This window comes from Pagrus pagrus (assembly GCF_965226575.1).
Source record: "Pagrus pagrus genome assembly, chromosome: 3".
Lineage (NCBI taxonomy): Eukaryota > Metazoa > Chordata > Actinopteri > Spariformes > Sparidae > Pagrus > Pagrus pagrus.
In genome coordinates, this window is record NC_140187.1 from 17,912,372 (window position 1) to 17,930,899 (window position 18,528).

General features: G+C 40.8%; 2 protein-coding genes across 4 annotated transcripts; one reads left to right on the top strand and one right to left on the bottom strand.

The window, feature by feature from the left end:
- Nucleotides 1-1,991: 1,991 nt before the first annotated feature.
- On the top strand, nucleotides 1,992-13,618 carry nuak2 (NUAK family, SNF1-like kinase, 2). Its single transcript, XM_084349384.1, has 6 exons — nucleotides 1,992-2,495; nucleotides 8,093-8,213; nucleotides 8,762-8,913; nucleotides 9,950-10,015; nucleotides 10,349-10,601; nucleotides 10,697-13,618. The coding sequence occupies exons 1-6, from the start codon at nucleotides 2,259-2,261 to the stop codon at nucleotides 11,740-11,742; spliced, it is 1,875 nt and encodes a 624-aa protein (XP_084205510.1). The 5' UTR covers nucleotides 1,992-2,258; the 3' UTR covers nucleotides 11,743-13,618.
- On the bottom strand, nucleotides 13,615-17,926 carry ccnd3 (cyclin D3). Of its 3 annotated transcripts, XM_084349387.1 has the most exons (6): nucleotides 17,826-17,926; nucleotides 17,340-17,563; nucleotides 17,044-17,259; nucleotides 16,519-16,681; nucleotides 14,996-15,138; nucleotides 13,615-14,727 (listed from the first exon to the last, which is right to left on the bottom strand). In XM_084349387.1, the coding sequence occupies exons 2-6, from the start codon at nucleotides 17,436-17,438 to the stop codon at nucleotides 14,563-14,565; spliced, it is 786 nt and encodes a 261-aa protein (XP_084205513.1). In that variant the 5' UTR covers nucleotides 17,439-17,563; nucleotides 17,826-17,926; the 3' UTR covers nucleotides 13,615-14,562. The 3 variants fall into 3 exon arrangements, with proteins under 3 accessions (XP_084205513.1, XP_084205512.1, XP_084205511.1); XM_084349386.1 differs by having other exon boundaries at nucleotides 16,519-16,678; nucleotides 17,340-17,920; XM_084349385.1 differs by having other exon boundaries at nucleotides 17,340-17,919.
- Between the last annotated feature and the right edge of the window lie 602 nt (nucleotides 17,927-18,528).

Consider the following 18,528-nt stretch of genomic DNA (forward strand, 5'->3'; position numbering starts at 1 on the left):
GTGTGTTCAGTTCATTCTGCTCCCGGGTTACAGCACAGTGTGGGCCAAGTCTGACTTGTGGGTCCAAAAGCTCTTTCATTGTTTATTTTGTGCATACTGTTCCTTTGCATGCATGAGTGAAGAAGCTCTGGCACGTTACTCAGAAAACTGAATGGCAAAGCCAGCGGGTGTTCCTGACGGGTTAGGAGGTCAATTAAGACAGACTTTCTGAGGGAGCAGCCAATTGGCTCAAAGTATTAAATCTGAGTGTTGCTGAAAACTGAGGGAGTCTGTTCACCCTTTCTTGACTGAGGAGCTCTCACCAGCTGTGTCTGAACTCATATTACATTATACATAGGATATTAAACATTGAATATACCTTCTAGTCGGTAGACGGAAACTTGGGATAGAGCCACTGTCTGTGTCAGGCTCTCTTTAAGTTAAACCAACTGGTTCAAATTAGTCAGCCCAGTTTTTGCAGCTGGTGACTGCACGCTGATCTCTAGTGGCCCACAACTGTAATGACACTACTCATCCAGCCTCCAGCTCTTTTCTATAATTTATGTCTTTCAGTTCATTTCAGACTGCATTTTTTGGTCAAGCCGACCGAATAGTTGAATAACCAAAGACATATTCTTGCTCTATGAAGTCAGCTAGGATTAAAATGTAGTATCTGCCTAGGACGGCAGAAATCAAAGAGGAAAAACTGTTATTTAAAAGGGACTGTGAGAGTCATTGCATGCAACTATAAGTGTGTCGCTCTTAATCATCCATGAGTAGGTATAAGTTAGTATAGTTTTTATTTCTTTTTTAGTTTAGTAAGATGAGGCAGAACTTTATGAATCCTAAAGAAAAATCTTCAGAGATTGCATTAATAAATAATAATGAAAGTGTATATCTCATATTGGATGTTATTATGGTTGGAGGAACTATTCAGACCTCATAATGTACTCCTAATGCACATAGTAGATACTAGTAACAATGTATTTATGTGTAAGAAACATTTTCTGTTGTAGTCAGTCATAGTTTACCAATCTCAACTTGTAATAATTGTAATGTTGCAGGGTCGAAAAACTGAAACTGAATTGTTGTAGAGTAGTTTTATAAAGTAGCATAAAATAGAAATACTTAAGTAAAACACCACTACCTCAAGTCTCAGAAAACCAAAAGTACAGTAAAACAGTATCCTTAATTTCTTTCCACCACTATTATTACATATTGAAAGGCTGTAATAAAAAACATTTGTTCTACACAATGATCTCACACTTTTCTTTTTGTGGTGCGCTTCTTGTATGTCCCTGTGCACACCAACTGAGAGCAGCATTCACACTAATGCTGTTGGCTGCATTTTATGTTCTTAATTGGCTTATCTGCTACTACTTACCAACAAGTGTCTGTTTCAAATTACTACTACAGCTGTTGATGTTGCTATTTTTATTGCAGGTTACAGTCTGCTTAGATTAAATTGTGTTTAACAGTATGTTTTTGAAATATATTTAAAATATAAAAATGTAACAAAAATGTTCATTTATTTATGTTTTGTGTTTATTTTCGTTTGCTTTTTCCTTTTCTTGCTGTTGTTGTTTATGCTGTATCTGACACATAGTGAAAAAGTTACTTCTTAGATACCTGTGTGTCGCTGAAAGTAAGTCTTACATTAATGATCTAAATCTGAACAAGTGAAGACATTAAAATGAAATCGCTATATAATAAATCATTTTTATTTATATAGCCCAAAATCACAGAAATCAAATCAGTTTTATTTATATAGGGCTATACTTTTCCTTGAAATCTATCCATCTATCTATCTATCTATCTATCTATCTATCTATCTATCTATCTATCTATCTACCTACAGTACCTGCAAACACACTTGCATGTGTAAAACCGGTGGAGTTATACTTTAATATATGCTCTTACAGTTACCGGCACCGCCCGGTGTACAAATGAAGCGCTCCTCTGTGTACCTTAACGCCCCTCGACTATTTGACGTGTCCGGCAGTTGGCTGCTGTCCTCTCTGTCCCAGCAGCATGTTGTGGACCTGCTGCCAGTCTGTCTGAGCTCCACACAGAGGACACACACTCCCCTCTGCCTCCAACACTCAGCTGCAGTGACCTGCTGTGCAGTCAGAGGAGGAGGACTTCATATCTACACTTTTATCTGAAGCACACCTGAGCAGCTCGCTCCAGACACCGACAGGGCTCCGCGCGGAGGAATGCACGTTAACACCGACACTTGCGTCCGAAAATACGCAAGACACAGATAACGTCGTGTCGGGATGGACGGCTCCAGTGTTGCCCGTCCTTCGTCCCACCTTAGGCCGTCTGTGGGGGCAGTTTCACCCGATGACAACACTCACGTCGGGAGAGCTCCGGCCCAGGTGCCCGTGAAGAAGCAAGCCGTGAAGAGACACCACCACAAACACAACCTGAAGCACAGGTACGAGTTCCTGGAGACCCTCGGGAAGGGAACCTACGGCAAGGTGAAGAAAGCCAAGGAAAGATCCGGTAGACAGGTAAGGATTTATATTAATTAACCTTCTTTTATCACTATTTTACTGACTGTTGGAGCCAATTATCACCCTCTTTAAACAAAGCCCGCATCTGCAGTCAGTATTAAGGTCTGTGTTTGTGTCCTGTCGGCCACCTGTTGTTTAGACATAGACTATTTTCAGAGTACACAGTCTACACTAGGCTTATATCCATACAGGTCTGTCTACAAGTTTCTCCCTTTAAGCAGGGTTAAGCCAGTTTCCTGCATGTAAACTAATAAAATAGGTTAAGTGTGTGCTGCTGAGATGGTTGTCAGTTGCCAAACCAGCTTAAGTTTGCCTAAGAGGTCATTGTGTTTGCTTTAGAGGGGGTTGCTCTTACTTTTTCACAGTGTTTTTTAAACACAAGGTCCTGTCTGTGTATATGATAAGATAACTGAATAATGTCTTATTATTGGCCTCATCATTATCACCACCTTTATCAGTGGTTTACAAAACCTGTAGATACTCCTCTGTTTGTTAACAGGGTTGGAAAAGTATACACTCTCGGCCTTCTGTGTAAACCATATTACAATTTTCACATGAACCCAACCCCTGCATAGCTGTCCTTGTGTCTGAGGCCATCTCGAGATCTTAAACAAGTTATTCGTGGTGTATTAAAGGTGCACTATGTAGTTTTGAGGAAGGAATTTTAATCAGAAGAGAAAGACCTTCTCTGACTGATTATTATGCCAAAACAAAACTCTCTTTCATACGGTTTTACTTTGTTTATATGTGGCGGACCCTGCCACCTTTCTAGATTCAAACAGTGTTCTGGGGAGATTATTTTCCTCTGAGAACAGCTATAGAAAAAATAAATGGTTTTAATTTCTTCTCCAAAACTACATAGAGCCCATTTTTAAAGTAAAATGAAAGGAGTCAATGAGGAAATCGATACTTCTGTTTGACATCATCCTGCAAAGACCGAAACAGAAATAGATTCCTCTAAATCTGTCACTACACAAGACATTTTTATGCAGTCACCTCCTACTGTTGAAAGAAAGCGTCAAGGAAAGGCGTTTCACTGGAAAGTGAATGTCACAGCGGGGAGTTCGCTACAGGAAAGTTAGGTAACTTCTTTTCTGTGCTCCCGATGAGCGGGGGAAATTGCAACGAGCCTTTCAGGTGGATTCCAGACCAGTTCCCCATGACCTAAGGGGAAATGGGAAGTGTTTAGATTGAGATAAGCCTCTTAAAGGGACAAACAAATTTATAATAACCAAATGGATTATGTACGTCTTTATATGGATAATGGACTAAATATCAAAAACACCTCTGTATTATGCAACAGCACTGCACACTACAGCCTACAAAAGGACCAAAAAGATTAATCTGCAAAAATTAGACTGCACCAGTTTGAACTAGGTGTACCTAATACACTGACAAGTGAATGAATGTTTGTGTCCTACACTTAATAATTTGCATTTTTCCACATCATTTGTTTTGTTTCCACAACCTCATCCCTCCAACATTTAACGAGGAAATGTAAATTATAGGCAAATGATCAAAAAGCACGCCGAGACTGTAAACATGTTTTCCACTGTTGCAGGCCGATGGCTTCTGATAAAGTGACTCATCAAAAAACAACAACAATAGAAAACAGATACTTGGCCCAGAAGTGAACTCCCTTTGTAATGTTTGTCAGAAATTCTCTTTGTTAAATCACATTTTTTGTGAGTGAAAGCACTCAGAAGTCGAGGAAGTAAAATGTGAGGAATTCCCCTCCTGCACCCGCAGCAAACATGCAGTGATACAAGTCCAGCCTTGTCTACACACCCATCTCTGCTGACTTGACTCGTTGTTTCTGCTGCACTCTAGTTTTTATAGCATATGAGACTGCTGTCTGAGATTTGATCCCTGCAGGCAGCTTCCTAATCTCCATGCCTTAAACCCACATGTCAAAACACTGATTAGCCCAAAATGACGTTTTGATTCCTCACCAAACAAAGATGGCTTAAAACGGCAGTTGGCATTGAATGGAAACGGGAGAAACATTCGTTTGCTTTATTGTTATCTACCTACCTTAGCTTTGACAACATAATGGGAGTGACACCACACAAAGGATGCTCTCATCTTGCGTGCGTTGTGGCACTACAGCTGTTCCCATTGTCTAAAAGCGTATGTTTGATTGCATAACCCATTTAGGTGGGGGGTTTCAGCATGCAGCCATATAGGGGTGACCTCACACTCAGTGCATGACATGTATGGAGGACACCCCAATATACCTATATTAGGTTGCACCTGCTATTCATAAATCTATTACTGTGTTTGTTTTGAAAGTCTTTCCTACATTCTGAGTAGAAGCAACTACCTTCAGTTTCATACTACAGATTTTTTTTCTTTCGCTTTTCTTTTATTCCTTCATTTTTCTTTGACTGGTGCATGTCTTTTCATTTTGTTTGATAAAGTTTTCCTCTTTTTTTTATTTACATGTTCAAAATAAATAAACTATTAAATTAGGTCGAACAATTAAAACTTGAGAAATGTCTTTGGCTTGATCAGGCTTGAGTAAAGTTTAATTCAGTGTCTAGGAGAGAAATACAAGTTGATTGATTAATTGGCAATTGACTTTTTCCTACTCCAAACTATGTTATTATATCGGGAAGAAACTGTTGGCCATCCTTTAAAGGCGACAGGGCTGCAGATGACAATTATCTTCAATATGGAACACTTTGATCTGTAAAATGTCAGAAAACACAAATTCATATATTCACACTAAGGCAGAGATTAGCAGCAAATCCTCACAAATAAGAAACTAGAACTACGAAGTGTTTGACACTTTTGTGAGTGACAAATCAAAATAGAATGGCACCCAGTAGAGCGCATACCTCCGCCAAGGTCCAGCCGTCCCCTTTTGTACTTAAAGATACCAGCCACCTAAAAACACCTGGTATTTTTCATCAAGATCCATGTACTATTCCCAAAGAGAAGTTAAGGGAAAACGCCCTGTATTGCCACGTTAAAGAAAATGAGGAAGCGTTTCTGGATTGTACCTTTTATCCGGATCTGCACCACAAGTGAACAGGGTCTATTCTGGGTTGAGACCAATCTTCCATCCAAGTTTCGTTGAAATCCATTCAGTAGTTTTTGTGTAATCCTGCTGACAAACCAACCAGCCAAACAACCAGCAGACATGGGTGAAAACATAATCATCTTGGCGGAGGTAATAATCATTTCAGCTCATTTGTAGTGTAGCGCCACAAACCTTAACAAAACTTCCATACATACATTTTAGGCAAAAGATATATTAAACCTAACCTCCAGCACTTTAAGTGTAGATATTGGTTTTATTTATATATACATGGGTCTACATGGACAGATGTTTAGCTCGCAGTTAGCAAGTAATATAGAAGTGTGAAACCAACATAACTGTCATTATTTGGTTATTTAGGTTAATGTTAACTACCAACATTCATAATTTGAGGTATAATAGTGTTATTTTATTGAAATGTAATGTAACAGGTCGGATGTGTTCCCCTTTACATATCATCTCTTTTGCTGTTCACTCCAAACAGGTCATATCTTAGCAAGCTAATGCTAGCATGGTCAGTTGGTTCAGTTAGCTATGCAACAGTTGCACCTAAAGGTGTTCTCAAATACAGAAATATGGTTTTGTTGGTACAAGAGCTCTGTGTTAAATATCATAGATTTTAACCTCCGTGCCTATTTGCGTGAAAAGAACTGACACTGACAAAGACCGCACACACACTGAAAACCGCACATTAGTGTGAACACATCATGAGTGGGAGTTCAACCCGTCTGACAGCTATGCAAACAAACGCAGGAAGCCTCAGTTCCCAGAATGAGAAAAAAGTCTGTGCGGTGCGAATACAGTGCCGACCTGGAGGTGAATCCAGGCCAGACAGTGACTCATGACGGGAGACAGTTGAGCGTTGAAAACTGATATGACAAGTCGCTGCTTTACTCATTTCCCCTTGTCTGTAGCCTTGGGGGTTACAAAGGATAAGAAACAAGGACACCCCTCCACCAGAGCCATCTGGGGCCTCTCGACAGCCTTCAAAGTCGGGGTAGACTGATGACGCACTGAGTGCTCAGAGGAATCCCAGGCATCTGAGCCTCAAATACACAAACGCAACATAAAGACATGTGTACGCACTTGTCAAAAGCTTTAATATGGAAGGTCTATGAATACAGACACTGACAGATACCATTCAGATTTAAATTTCCTTATTCTACGAGTTTCACAGACATAACAGCAGACAATAGATCAGTTTGCAGCAGACAATACTTGACCCGGCGTCCCCTCTGCCTTGTTAGAAACAACATAGCAGAGTTTTCAGTTCACTGCCCATTGTTGTTCTCACAAGAGGACCGCCTTCAGATGGAGGCCAATTCTTAATAAATAACAGCTTATTTGTGAAGGTTTTTTTAACCTTGTTTTTCTAAATAGACGGGCCTAGTGCAGCATATGAACATACCGACCTCTTTTGAAAAAGCTGTATCAATGTTCTCTTTCATTAAAGTGAGATTATGTAACGTTTGGAAAAGGAAACGCATTCTTCTTCTTGAAGATGCAAATGAAACCTGAATCTGAATTTACAAGCAAGAAAACACACCCAGCACACTTTTAAATACACTGAGGGAACGTGGTACTTCGCTCGTACTAAATCTGGTATGACGAGTAGCTTACGGTGGCGGATGTTAGCTAATGTTGGGAAACTGGAAAATAAATATTGTGTAACTGACATTACTGTGTATTTACTGACTTAATGACTCATCTTCACTTGTGTTCCTGTTGCACTGTTATTTATATATATTTATTATTATCCAGCAGTTTGGCCACAAGAGCAGCTGTTTGTTACGAGTTAGTCTCGCTTAAAAGGTCCAGTCTATGGGATCTATTGGCATAAATTTAATATTTGTATTAAGTTTTCAATATTATGCTTTCATTAGTGTATAATCACCTGAAAGTCAAAGCTGTTGTGTTTTCCTTACCTTAGAATGAGCCTTTTATATCTTCAAAAGGAGGGGTCCTCGTGCATGCATGGATCTTTTAGGAAAATTCTGGACACGTTCATTCGTATAAAAGCTGCTCAGTGGCGCGCGAAGTCAAAAAGGTTTGACTTCCCTCGCGTAAAATGACCAGAATAATCTGCCAGCCCACATGGTGTGCGTACTTGAGACTTCCTCTGGTCGAGGGGCTAACTTCTGGTTTAGCCCTCCACTAACCTGAATAGGAATAACAAAATTGAATGGTATGGCTCTTCTAAACTTTCCAAATGTCATCGTACCAAATAGTGAAACAAATCATTTTGCAGAAGTTATGACCCTCTAAAAAATGTATGCACCATTTTATAGTCGCCTCTTTTTTATAGTCACCTCCATTCAGGTGATCAATTATGCGATTGTTGTGTATTCAGTCGGTTGCAATCTGTAACCTCATCGCTAGATACCACTAAATCCTTCACAAGTATTGTAGTCCTTTTAAAATAAACATCTAACTCTTCAAACAACTGCTAAGCTGTGTCATTTTATTGATTAGTCCCTTGAACTTTTTTGATACTGATGTAATTTTTTCTCGAAAAGTCAAATATATCCCCTTTTCTTTCTTTTTTTTTAAGGTTGCCATAAAGTCGATCAGAAAGGAGAAGATCAAGGATGAGCAAGATCTGGTTCACATTCGCAGAGAAATTGAGATCATGTCCACACTCTGCCACCCGCACATCATCACCATATATGAAGGTACGTCATTCAAAGATGTTGTAATTGTGCTTTTTTTGTGTGTGTCAGAGGTGACTCAATCTCTGAGCGGCATGCGGAGTGAAACGTGTTACCTTCGGGAAAGACGTCTCAATCAGTCTCTGTTTGAGATTCACAGTTTGGTCACGCAAGTCTTTGTGCTATAGAGAGATGCTAGGTTACATAAGCCTTGATACGCTGTCGTACCCTGTCAGCAGTGCGAGATAATGTGCAGAGCCTCGTGTCTTCCAGTGCCCCTCACGCCTGATGAGCTGGTCATCATTCAGAGTCTGTCCACCTCGGTGCATGTTTGTTTGCAGTGCATTCATCAATGGGGCGCCGAGTATCATAATCAGTGTAAACTAGGGGTTATACAGGAAGACAGACATCAGTTTTAAACACGGGCACATTCTAGGTTAAAAAGCTACATCCATGTTGGTGCTGTAGAAGACTCTACACGGTCCATGCCAAAATTATTCATAATCTGTGGCGCTTCTGTTTCCTTTTGAGGAGTTTGATCTAAAACCTTCTGATGTTTTCTGATATTTCAGTATTCGAAAACAAGGACAAAATCGTGATTGTGATGGAGTATGCCAGCCGAGGGGACCTGTACGACTACATCTGTGACAAGAGGAACATCTCTGAACGGGAGGCCAGGCACTTCTTCAGACAAATTGTATCAGCCGTGCACTACTGCCATCAGGTGAGGCAGTCTTTCTCAATCTGATGCTTTCATACAGAACTAGGAGAACTTGTGCATTCATCTTGTCTTGCATAAAAACTAAAATAATAACTAATTGCTAGCATATTTAAACCCACCTAATACATGGCTGCTACATTAAGCCCAGCGGCGCAGTGCTCCACTCCAACTAGTGTTCTGCTAGTTGTTCTTTTCCAGGACACTGGCACCCCCAAAGTTACATAATGGGCATTATTCACTGTCAGCCTGCTGTTCAGAACAGGGCGGCTGTGAGAACGGCGGTGGGGCAACCGAACAGTTGGTCTGTAGAGAGCTAGCGTCGGGGCTAAAGGCCAGCACACAGCACAGTCCCAGCACACACACGCATGGCCTCACACTCTAATGAGGGTGTGATGGAACAGAAGGGCACACACACACACACACACACACACACACACACACAGTTGGTTGTTCCTGTGCTCCATAGCTGTGTGATTATGAACATTTACAACACACTATATTTTAGTGTAGCTGTCCAGCACTTGGCATTTATACATGTTTGCTGGACAATATTTGCAGAGTGAACTGCCCTGTCATACTCTGTGTTAACCATCTGTTTTATGTCACTGCTGATGTCTTGTTAAATATTTGATTTTCCATGGTGAAAGCAGGACAAGGCCATCTAAACTATTAATGTTTGGCACAGCATGCGAACGTGTCTTTACATCTTAATAAATTCTACACAACACAACCTACAAAGATTCTGTCAGTCGCTACAACAACTGTCCATACGTAACAAGTAGTTGACCTGCATTTTTGAAAGGAAAACAAATTTCAAACTCTGCTGGAGTCAAAGGTATGCCCCCCTGCAGAGTGGAGGACAATGAAGCATTGCTGACATACCAGAAAAAAATCTTCACTTGGAAAAAGAATGTGTTTCTGACCCAGTAAAATCTAATCCTTTTATGTAATATAGACAACCTCCAGTAAACTGGTGTGTAATGGCCTAGATAAGGAAAATATTTCTGTGGAAGCTGATATCTTTTTTTCTTTCTCTCAGAATGGAATAGTACACCGGGACCTGAAACTGGAGAATATTTTACTAGACGGCAACGGCAATGTGAAGGTAAAAATGAAGGGCATGTAGAACATAAAAATGAGTATTTACACACCTGTACGTTAGTATGTATTGTTAAAATTGTAAAAATATAATTTCCAGCATGAGGTGGTAATCACAAAGGACATATAAAGGCATGTTCGTATGGAGTATTTGATGACAAATTTCATGACTTCTTGCAATAAATCTTGTGACGAGATGATTCACTCTGAAATCTTTAGAACATGCTATGAGTAACTGATGAGGGGACAGTGATACATATGGAAATCTTTTAGGTTTACAGTAATCTGTGGTGACACATCTGACGTGGCTCAGCATGACGTCTACTTCTGGTTCTTGCAGATCGCAGACTTCGGCCTGTCAAACCTCTACCACGGTGGAGAGTATCTTCAGACCTTTTGCGGCAGCCCTCTGTACGCTTCCCCAGAGATCGTCAACGGACGGCCATACCGCGGGCCAGAGGTGGACACCTGGTCTCTTGGCGTGCTGTTATACACTATGGTTCATGGCACCATGCCATTTGATGGACACAACCATAAGACACTGGTCCAACAGATAAGCACTGGCAACTACCGAAAACCCACTAACCCCTCTGGTGAGTCTTTTACCTTTTCTTTGAACGCTCTCAAACATTAGTTTGGTGTTTATACTTTATTATTGAAATGTCTTGGATTTTCTTTTGTCTCTCAGATGCATGCGGGCTCATCCGTTGGATGCTGATGGTAAATCCTGAGCGTAGAGCCACAATAGAGGAGATTGCAGGTCACTGGTGGCTCAACTGGGGCTACCAGCAGCCATTACTGGCTGAGACAAAGAGCAGTGCAGTTGAGCAGACAGCTTCACCAGCCTCTCCATCAACAACACATCCTGCTGGGCTGGCTGGTGTTGCTAGCTGGCTGCGCCGCACCTCCAGGCCTTTACTGGAGAATGGCTCCAAGATGCGCTGCCTGCTCCGCTCACAGGGAGGTGGGGGGGATGTAGTCCGGCAGCGCTCTCTACGAAGGTCAAGAAAGGAAAACAATGTCTCCCAGACCGTTCATGAAGTGAGCACGGATAGTCGCCCCTCTAAAGGTATTTTAAAGAGACGCAACAGTGCAAAGCAGAAGGCAACGAGTGAACCCGCTGCTGTAGCTTCAGTGGAGCCACTGAACATCTTAGGTTTGTCTACACCAGCCAATGCCCCTTCAGCTGCATCGCTGCCTCGTAAAGGTATCCTGAAGAAGCCCACAGAGCAAGAATCGGGGTACTACTCCTCCTCTCCTGAACACAGTGACTCTGGCTGGGTGCCACAAACTAAACAAGAGTGCCCTTCAGCACCAACCTATAGGAAAGGCATCTTGAAACGCAATGGAAAGTTCTCCTCAAGTGGGTTTCAGGAGTTCGGTTCTCTGGACCAGCTGGCGGCCTCTTTACCCCGCACTAGGTCGAGACCAAGCGGGGCCATCAGCGAGGACAGCATTCTGTCTTCAGAGTCCTTCGACCAGCTTGATCTACCAGACCGCGTTGGACCTCCAACACAAATGGATAAACCAGCCAAGGCCAGCATGAGAGGATGCGTGTCTGCTGACAACCTGCTGGACATCCAGGAGGACGGGATGCTTGGGGACGGGTCGCTGAGGCCCTGGAACTGCTACAAGTCAGGAGTGGCTGACAGTGCCTTCTCCATCACAGACTGTGATAATGTAACTGAGGCCTACAAACAGGCCATGGTTATAAGAGGCTCTGCAGCGAGTTGAGGACTCCGAGTAAAGACTTGTTTTTCATTCAGTTTTTAAATGACTGTAAACTACTGACGACATTATAGCCAAAGTGCATTATGTGACATCACCAGCAAAACTGTGGTGAGGATCATTTTGGCTAACTTTACGAAGTACACCGTACCAAAAAGGGAGGAGGCTTCCTGTTAAACATCAGATTGTAATATCGATGGTGAATGATACTAGATAGCTTGTAGTTTGTAATTTGAAGGCAAAAAATAACCAGATGGCACAGTATTTGACAGAAATGATGAATAATAGTGCTACAGTTACAAATGTTCTCAGGGGGAAGAAGAGAGTTGCTGCTGGTCAATCAGGAGCTCTTATTTTCAACATGAGAGCTTTCTATCAGGACTATAGTGCAAACATCAAAATACTGGTCTTCAGTGTCTAAAGCAAACTGACATTTTACACAGTAACAATAGGACTGTTGTTTGAATATTGCATAAGCCACAAAGTCGGTTTCTTTTATTGTCTGCGGGAGAAACTGACTTTATGGCTCTGAATTCTAGCTGTGTAGTAGCTGATCATCTGTCTACCTTATGTGTATCTAAGATAACAGCGATGACACACAGGTTCATTATTAGAAGGGTTCACTCTTGTCATTTACTACAACTTTCACTCTTTAGGATGTGGGGGAAATTACATTTCATGGATACCAAAGCAAATTTGCTAAAAATGTTGGATGTGTTTTTTTTGTTTTTGTTTTTTTTAAAGCACTAGTAGAAGTGTTTATAACAGGGATTAAATTTTTTTTAATTATTGTTTTTCTCTTGAGTTGACTTTCGGATAATGACTTGAATAATAATCATGACTCACATCAAGCTTAACCAGTAGAACCTGCTTTTGCATCCAAGCCTACAATGATACCAGTGCGCAGGTGGCCATTCCCTCTTTTTACAGCATGCAGGTGGCAGTTTCACACAAAGGTGGAGCTCATCAAGGCAAAACAGTGACGTGTGTTTGAAAGTGAAGCATGAACCCCACGTCGCACTCTCTTAATGTGTAACCTTTCAACTGAATTTTGACGATCAGTCATGGAGCTCATGTGTGATGAACTTTGCATTTTAATTTAAAATATCCAGACACCTGGGGTGGACAGTATTTCACAATGCCGGATTATAAGTTTAGCCTTCTAACTGTTAACTGTTGCATCTTGGTTACTGAAACAGTATAATAACTTATATTCTATGTCGTATGACAAGAGTTATGCATGCTAATGATTGATTACATTTGAGATTTTGTTATCTGGTTAACTTCCTAATCCTGCTTTATGAAATACCTCCTGGTGCTCAGAGAACGTTACAGCAGTGTGTTGTGTTCGTCTCTGTATGAAATTTCATGCTGCACACTGGAGTTGCTTAATTGGATTGACATGCTTGGCATTAAATTAGAACATGAAGCCGGCGCCTGGAATAGCACTTTATCAGGCCATTGAAACTTGATAACCACGCGATTTATTATTCAGCTGTCACGTAAGTATTGAGTTCCTGTAACAAAAGTTGCACAAGGAAGTAGTACCCCGAACCACGCTGTTGTTCAGAAACTGGAATGTGGAAATTGTATTTTTTTGGTTTGGTTTTTTGGCACATAATGAGGAACATCAGGAATTAAAATGGTCCAAAGGTCTTAAAAATGGTATGTTTCATATTTTGTACAATATAATGTGCATTTGGGCATTTCATCACTGTTTTTCACTCTCTCTTGTCCCGGAAATTGCAGGTATGCAGACTTGATTTTTTTTTTTTCTTAACCCTCGTTTGCCAAAGTTACTGGCTTATCATTTATGTGACTGTGTGATCTGCCATGTGACCGGGATGAGGAAATCAATAAAGAAAAACAATGAAGAACTAAAGTGGAGGCTCATGTTATTACTGACCTACATACAAAGGTTTTATGTCATAGTTAAACAGTGTTGATCTGTATCACAAGGGAATTCAGTAGTGTGTTGAAACCATGAAGAAACAACTATTCAAAACCTAACAGAGCTGTCCAGATATAGAGCCAATATTACATTTTCAATTAATCCAGATAAATACAAAAATATTAATGAATACATGTTTAGAAGATATTACAATCAAAATGTGCAAACATTGCTATTGGGATACAGTGCAGTTCAACTGATAATATCACAAAACAGTTAATGTGGCCCTAAATTTGATCAAGGGCACAACAACAATTACATTCAATCTTATTAAGCTGCTTTAGCAACTGCAAAATACTAAAATAAGCAGCAACGGGATGGACAATTAGAGGGGCACTATGTAGTTTGAGAAGAAATTCAAACTCAGAATTGTAATATTTACACTATCAATGAGGAAATAATACAAACCCTGAAATATGTATTTTCCCCATTCCCAATTGAATAAACAAGCTGTACTCAGAGGAAAATAAGGTCCCCAGAACACTGTTTAAAGCTAGAAAGGTGGCAGGGTCCGCCACATATAAACAAAGTAAACAGTATGAAATTGGGTTGTCCTTTAAGTTTAGTTTGTTTAGTCAGTCATGAAAACAAAGAAAGTTTGTTTATTTAGTTTGTTTTGGTATAAAAACAAATATTTCTCCTCTGATTAAAATTTCTTCTGCAAAATTACATAGTGCACCTTTAACATTTTTCAAACTGCAGAAGCTCTACACATGTCGCAGAGGTATCTCTAAAACAATCAACATGAAAAGAACAATTAAGATTAAGGAGAGATGACGTTAAGACACATTTCACCTGGTATTTAGGCCTTTTGTTCTGTCTCACGGCTGTCAGCGTACATTTCATTCTTGCCATTCATAGCAGGGAGGGGTGTTTTAGCTTGATGTCACTGGTGTCCATCCAGCATCCTGAATGTCAGCAGGGGTGTAGCTGATCTCTGAGCTGTGAGCTCCTGATCTGCAAACACTAGTCTGGAAACATGAGGGCAGGCTGAGCTCCAACACACTCATTAGCTGGTCATAGCAGAGGAGGACAGATTTCTGTTCAGGGTCGGATTAAGAGAGAAACAACCAGAGGTTCATCAGTAGGTCATGGGCAGATTTTTTCTATGAATCATGACAGATACTACAGTACATGTGTGTGTTTTTGCTCTTCTAGACATGCATTTTAAAGTTTGTTTGTTCTTTTTCTCAGACTGTTTGTTCAGCGTGCTGGCTAAAATGATCAAAAACATACCAGTGAGTGTTGACAAGAGGGCAAAGTCAAAAGAGATATCATCTAAAAATGAAAGTTAAACATTACCCTTACCAGATCAATGGACAAAAGGTCAGCCAGAAACTTCGTAACCGAATCAGACGTGACCGCAGCGTCCACTAACTTCAGCCTCTGCGTGGCCATGCTCACACAGGCACATGCAACAGTGGAGGGCTGGAACACTAAAAACCTGCATTCTGAGGATAAGAGAGGAAGATTGCTCTAAAATTCAAAGGAACCACAACCAGTATTTGCTAATTTGATAACCACCTGTAACTCACAGACTCTCTTCCTCTGTATGTGTAAAAGGCTCATTCTAAGGTATTGAAAACACCTAATTCTTACACAATATGGGTTTTTGTCAGCCAATACCAATAAACGATAATTACCTGCTACCAATAAGATAACAGACAATTTAATATTTTGGATTTTAAAAGAAGTTCCTGTAGTTGACACACCTCAGATGTAGTGAGCACAGATGGATGATTTATTATTTTAGAGCTCTAATAGTATTTCTTCTGTTTAAACTCAAAGTCTCCTCTTTGAACCTTTGCAGAACATGTTTTACCAGTAACAACCAGTTGTCTCCTTCTTCTTTGTGTTTATATGTGAATTGCACACCAATTTATCAAGGTTGCAAACAGCCACCTACTGTATCTGGGTTTGTATATGCTGCTATTGTTAAGTCAATGAAACCAATTTGGCTTCATGCTATTGGCTTTATTTATCAGCTATAATATCACAGATGATGATAAATAGCTGATAATCTCTATTATCAAATAATTTAAAGGTCCGATATATATCGTGCATCCCTAATTAATATTATATTCAATTTCTTCCCCTAAATCCTGCACACTGGAGCTTTCAGTACTTGCAGACTATTGCAACAGTGAGAAAGTCAGTTACGGCTGGATGAAGACAATTAGATGGATGGCACCATTGTGGACACACCCTGATGGACAAAAGCACGCACTCAAAAGCAGACACTTCCCAAAACCTGATAATCTGACACTATATCCCTAATTGCTTCAGGCAGGCAATTGCTGAGACAAAGAGTCAGCTATTCTCTTCCTGCTCAGACACCTTTCTGAATGGGATACGATATCGGGACACTGGAGTTATCTGAATTTTATGAGCTGTAATGTCATAGTCTAAAACAGCACCAACTGACTGTATCCCTGTGACCTGCTGCCTCGGGCAGCATCACAGAGATTCGTGGGAAATCAGCCAGCTGAATGGTCGGACGTGGGTCTTTCACAGCGGACAATACAGGATTACACAAACTCAGCTCTCTGTCTCCGAAATGAACTGCTGACACATCGTAATCAAAGTTATGGCTGCTTTGTGTCCATTGTTCACTGCGTAGAAAGTCATTTAACAGCTACACTTAATGCTCTCTAACAAAAAAAATATCACTGATTCAATCACAAGGCAGATAAAATACCTGCTTTTATTGCGCTGGAATGACGTCTCTCTAAATATTTTTTATATCAACTCCCGGTGCATATTGTCCTTTGTGGTATTACATTTGGAGAAAAAACCCTCTCATGTGTTGGTAACTCAGTTATGTAACTCACCAGTGGCTGCCAGAGCAACGTAGGAGTGAACATGCCTGCGCATGTTTGGAAGGTGGTGGGGCCGAACAAAGGGGAGAGTGTGAAGAATTGGCTCCAGGAAGTCGGAGGGTACCACAGAGGCCAGATACCAGTCTAACCTGGACACCACTGCCAGCTCCCACTGCTGCAACACACATATTCCTCTAAAGCAATCCATCATAATGCCATGGCATGAAAACATCTACATGACATAGACATTATCTGCAGAGAATGGACACTGGTTGCTTGTAACATCTTAATTAAAGCGACATGAGTTTTACATTTAGGTGTGATCCAATGTTTTGGGGCTTCCAGGCCTCATTTAGAGGCTTAGTCAACATTTGTCAAGGCAAATTATAGATCATTAGTGACTGTGTATTGTAAACATTATCTTTTTGTGGGGGAAACATAACAAAGTGTGTTAATAATCCTCAAACTCCATTTTGTGAATCTGCACTTCTGTTATCCTACATACAGTGTGTAGTATATATAAAAACAAAGAGTTACCAGGATGTCTGAGACTGAAATGGAGTTGTCTGTGTAGATACAGAGCTTGCTGGCAGTCAGATGGACAGTCTCTCTCATTTTGGAGGCCAGGAACATGCAAACAGCTCCTAAAAGCTGCAGTTTGGACTTCTCAATGGGGAAACGGCTCAGGTAACAGTCCAGGTAGTGCACCGCCTGTGGAAACACCTCCTCCTCACATTTCTGCTCCTCACACACCTGTAAAACAGCCACCTGCTGTATAAAGTCAACTCATGTGAAATATAGTCAGTTTTGGACACTTAATTGATTTGCAGTACCTGAAACATCCACACTGCCAGTATCCTCCGCATGTACGGCTGGACGTCTGTCTGGACTGTGTCGAAGTAGCAGGGGCGGGCCTGCAAGGTGTTTTCCATGGCCGTCAGGCGGTGCAGTGCTCTGGGGTCACCGGTCACTGCGGGGTCGGTGGCCGCCCGGAGTACAACACCAAACACCGTATCACTGCCATCTGTGTCTCTGAATCGACTTTGAGGCTGTCCATCTTCACAGAAAGCCATATTATAGCAGCATTCAATATCAATATAAATGAACCGTTGAGCTAGCTGTTAGCAGCTGCCGCCTTATTTTAGCTAACGTTAGCTTGCTGCTAACTGTCGTGAAGCTAACGGCTCACAAACTACTACCTCGAGTTGAAGCAGAGCAACGAGAGGCTCAGCTGCGCTCCAGATTTACCTTTTAAAGACAATTCGACAATTTAAGTCATGCTCTAAGAGAAATATCTTAAATTTGTCAAAAATGTCAACCTAATGAGGCAGAGTCTGGCTTCTGTGGCCTACTTCTTGAGTGGTGGTGGAGGCCGGAGTCAGTCAGTGTTGACTAAACTAAACTAAAAATAACTAAAATCTGGACACCCCTCAGCAAGTTACATTTGACAAAGGATGTTTTCAATAAAACAAGGCATCCTCTTGCAATTTGTGGTTTAAAAAAAAAACTGAATTTTAATGTAACGATAAGGCAGTCTTTTATTTTATTTATTCAGACTTAAATTTTTTCATTTTTTAAACTTGGTGTACTTAGGATATCGTAATGTATTTCCCATATGAAGATACCAAGGCATGTAGCTAAAAAAAAAAAAGAGTGCTATGTCCGAAATCACTCACTATATAGTGAGTATATAGTCATTTTGTAGTGTTGTCCAAATGTATAGTGAGATTTATTTAACCCTATATAGTTGACACAAAGTATCCCACAATGCATCGTGAAGTCGTGCACTGCCGATGACCTGAGTGGTGTCCACAAGTGTTTTTTTATTTGACCTATGGGCTTACTATATAGGACTCCCTATGTAGTGAGTAGAAAGTAGTGAATGCATTGGTGATTTCAGACACAACCTAGGCTGCGACTACTAATCATGTCATGACTGGTTTGAACATATCCAATTCAGCCCCTGCTGTTTCTTTCACCATCCATGTTGTGTAAAGCATTACAGACGTGAACATAACATAG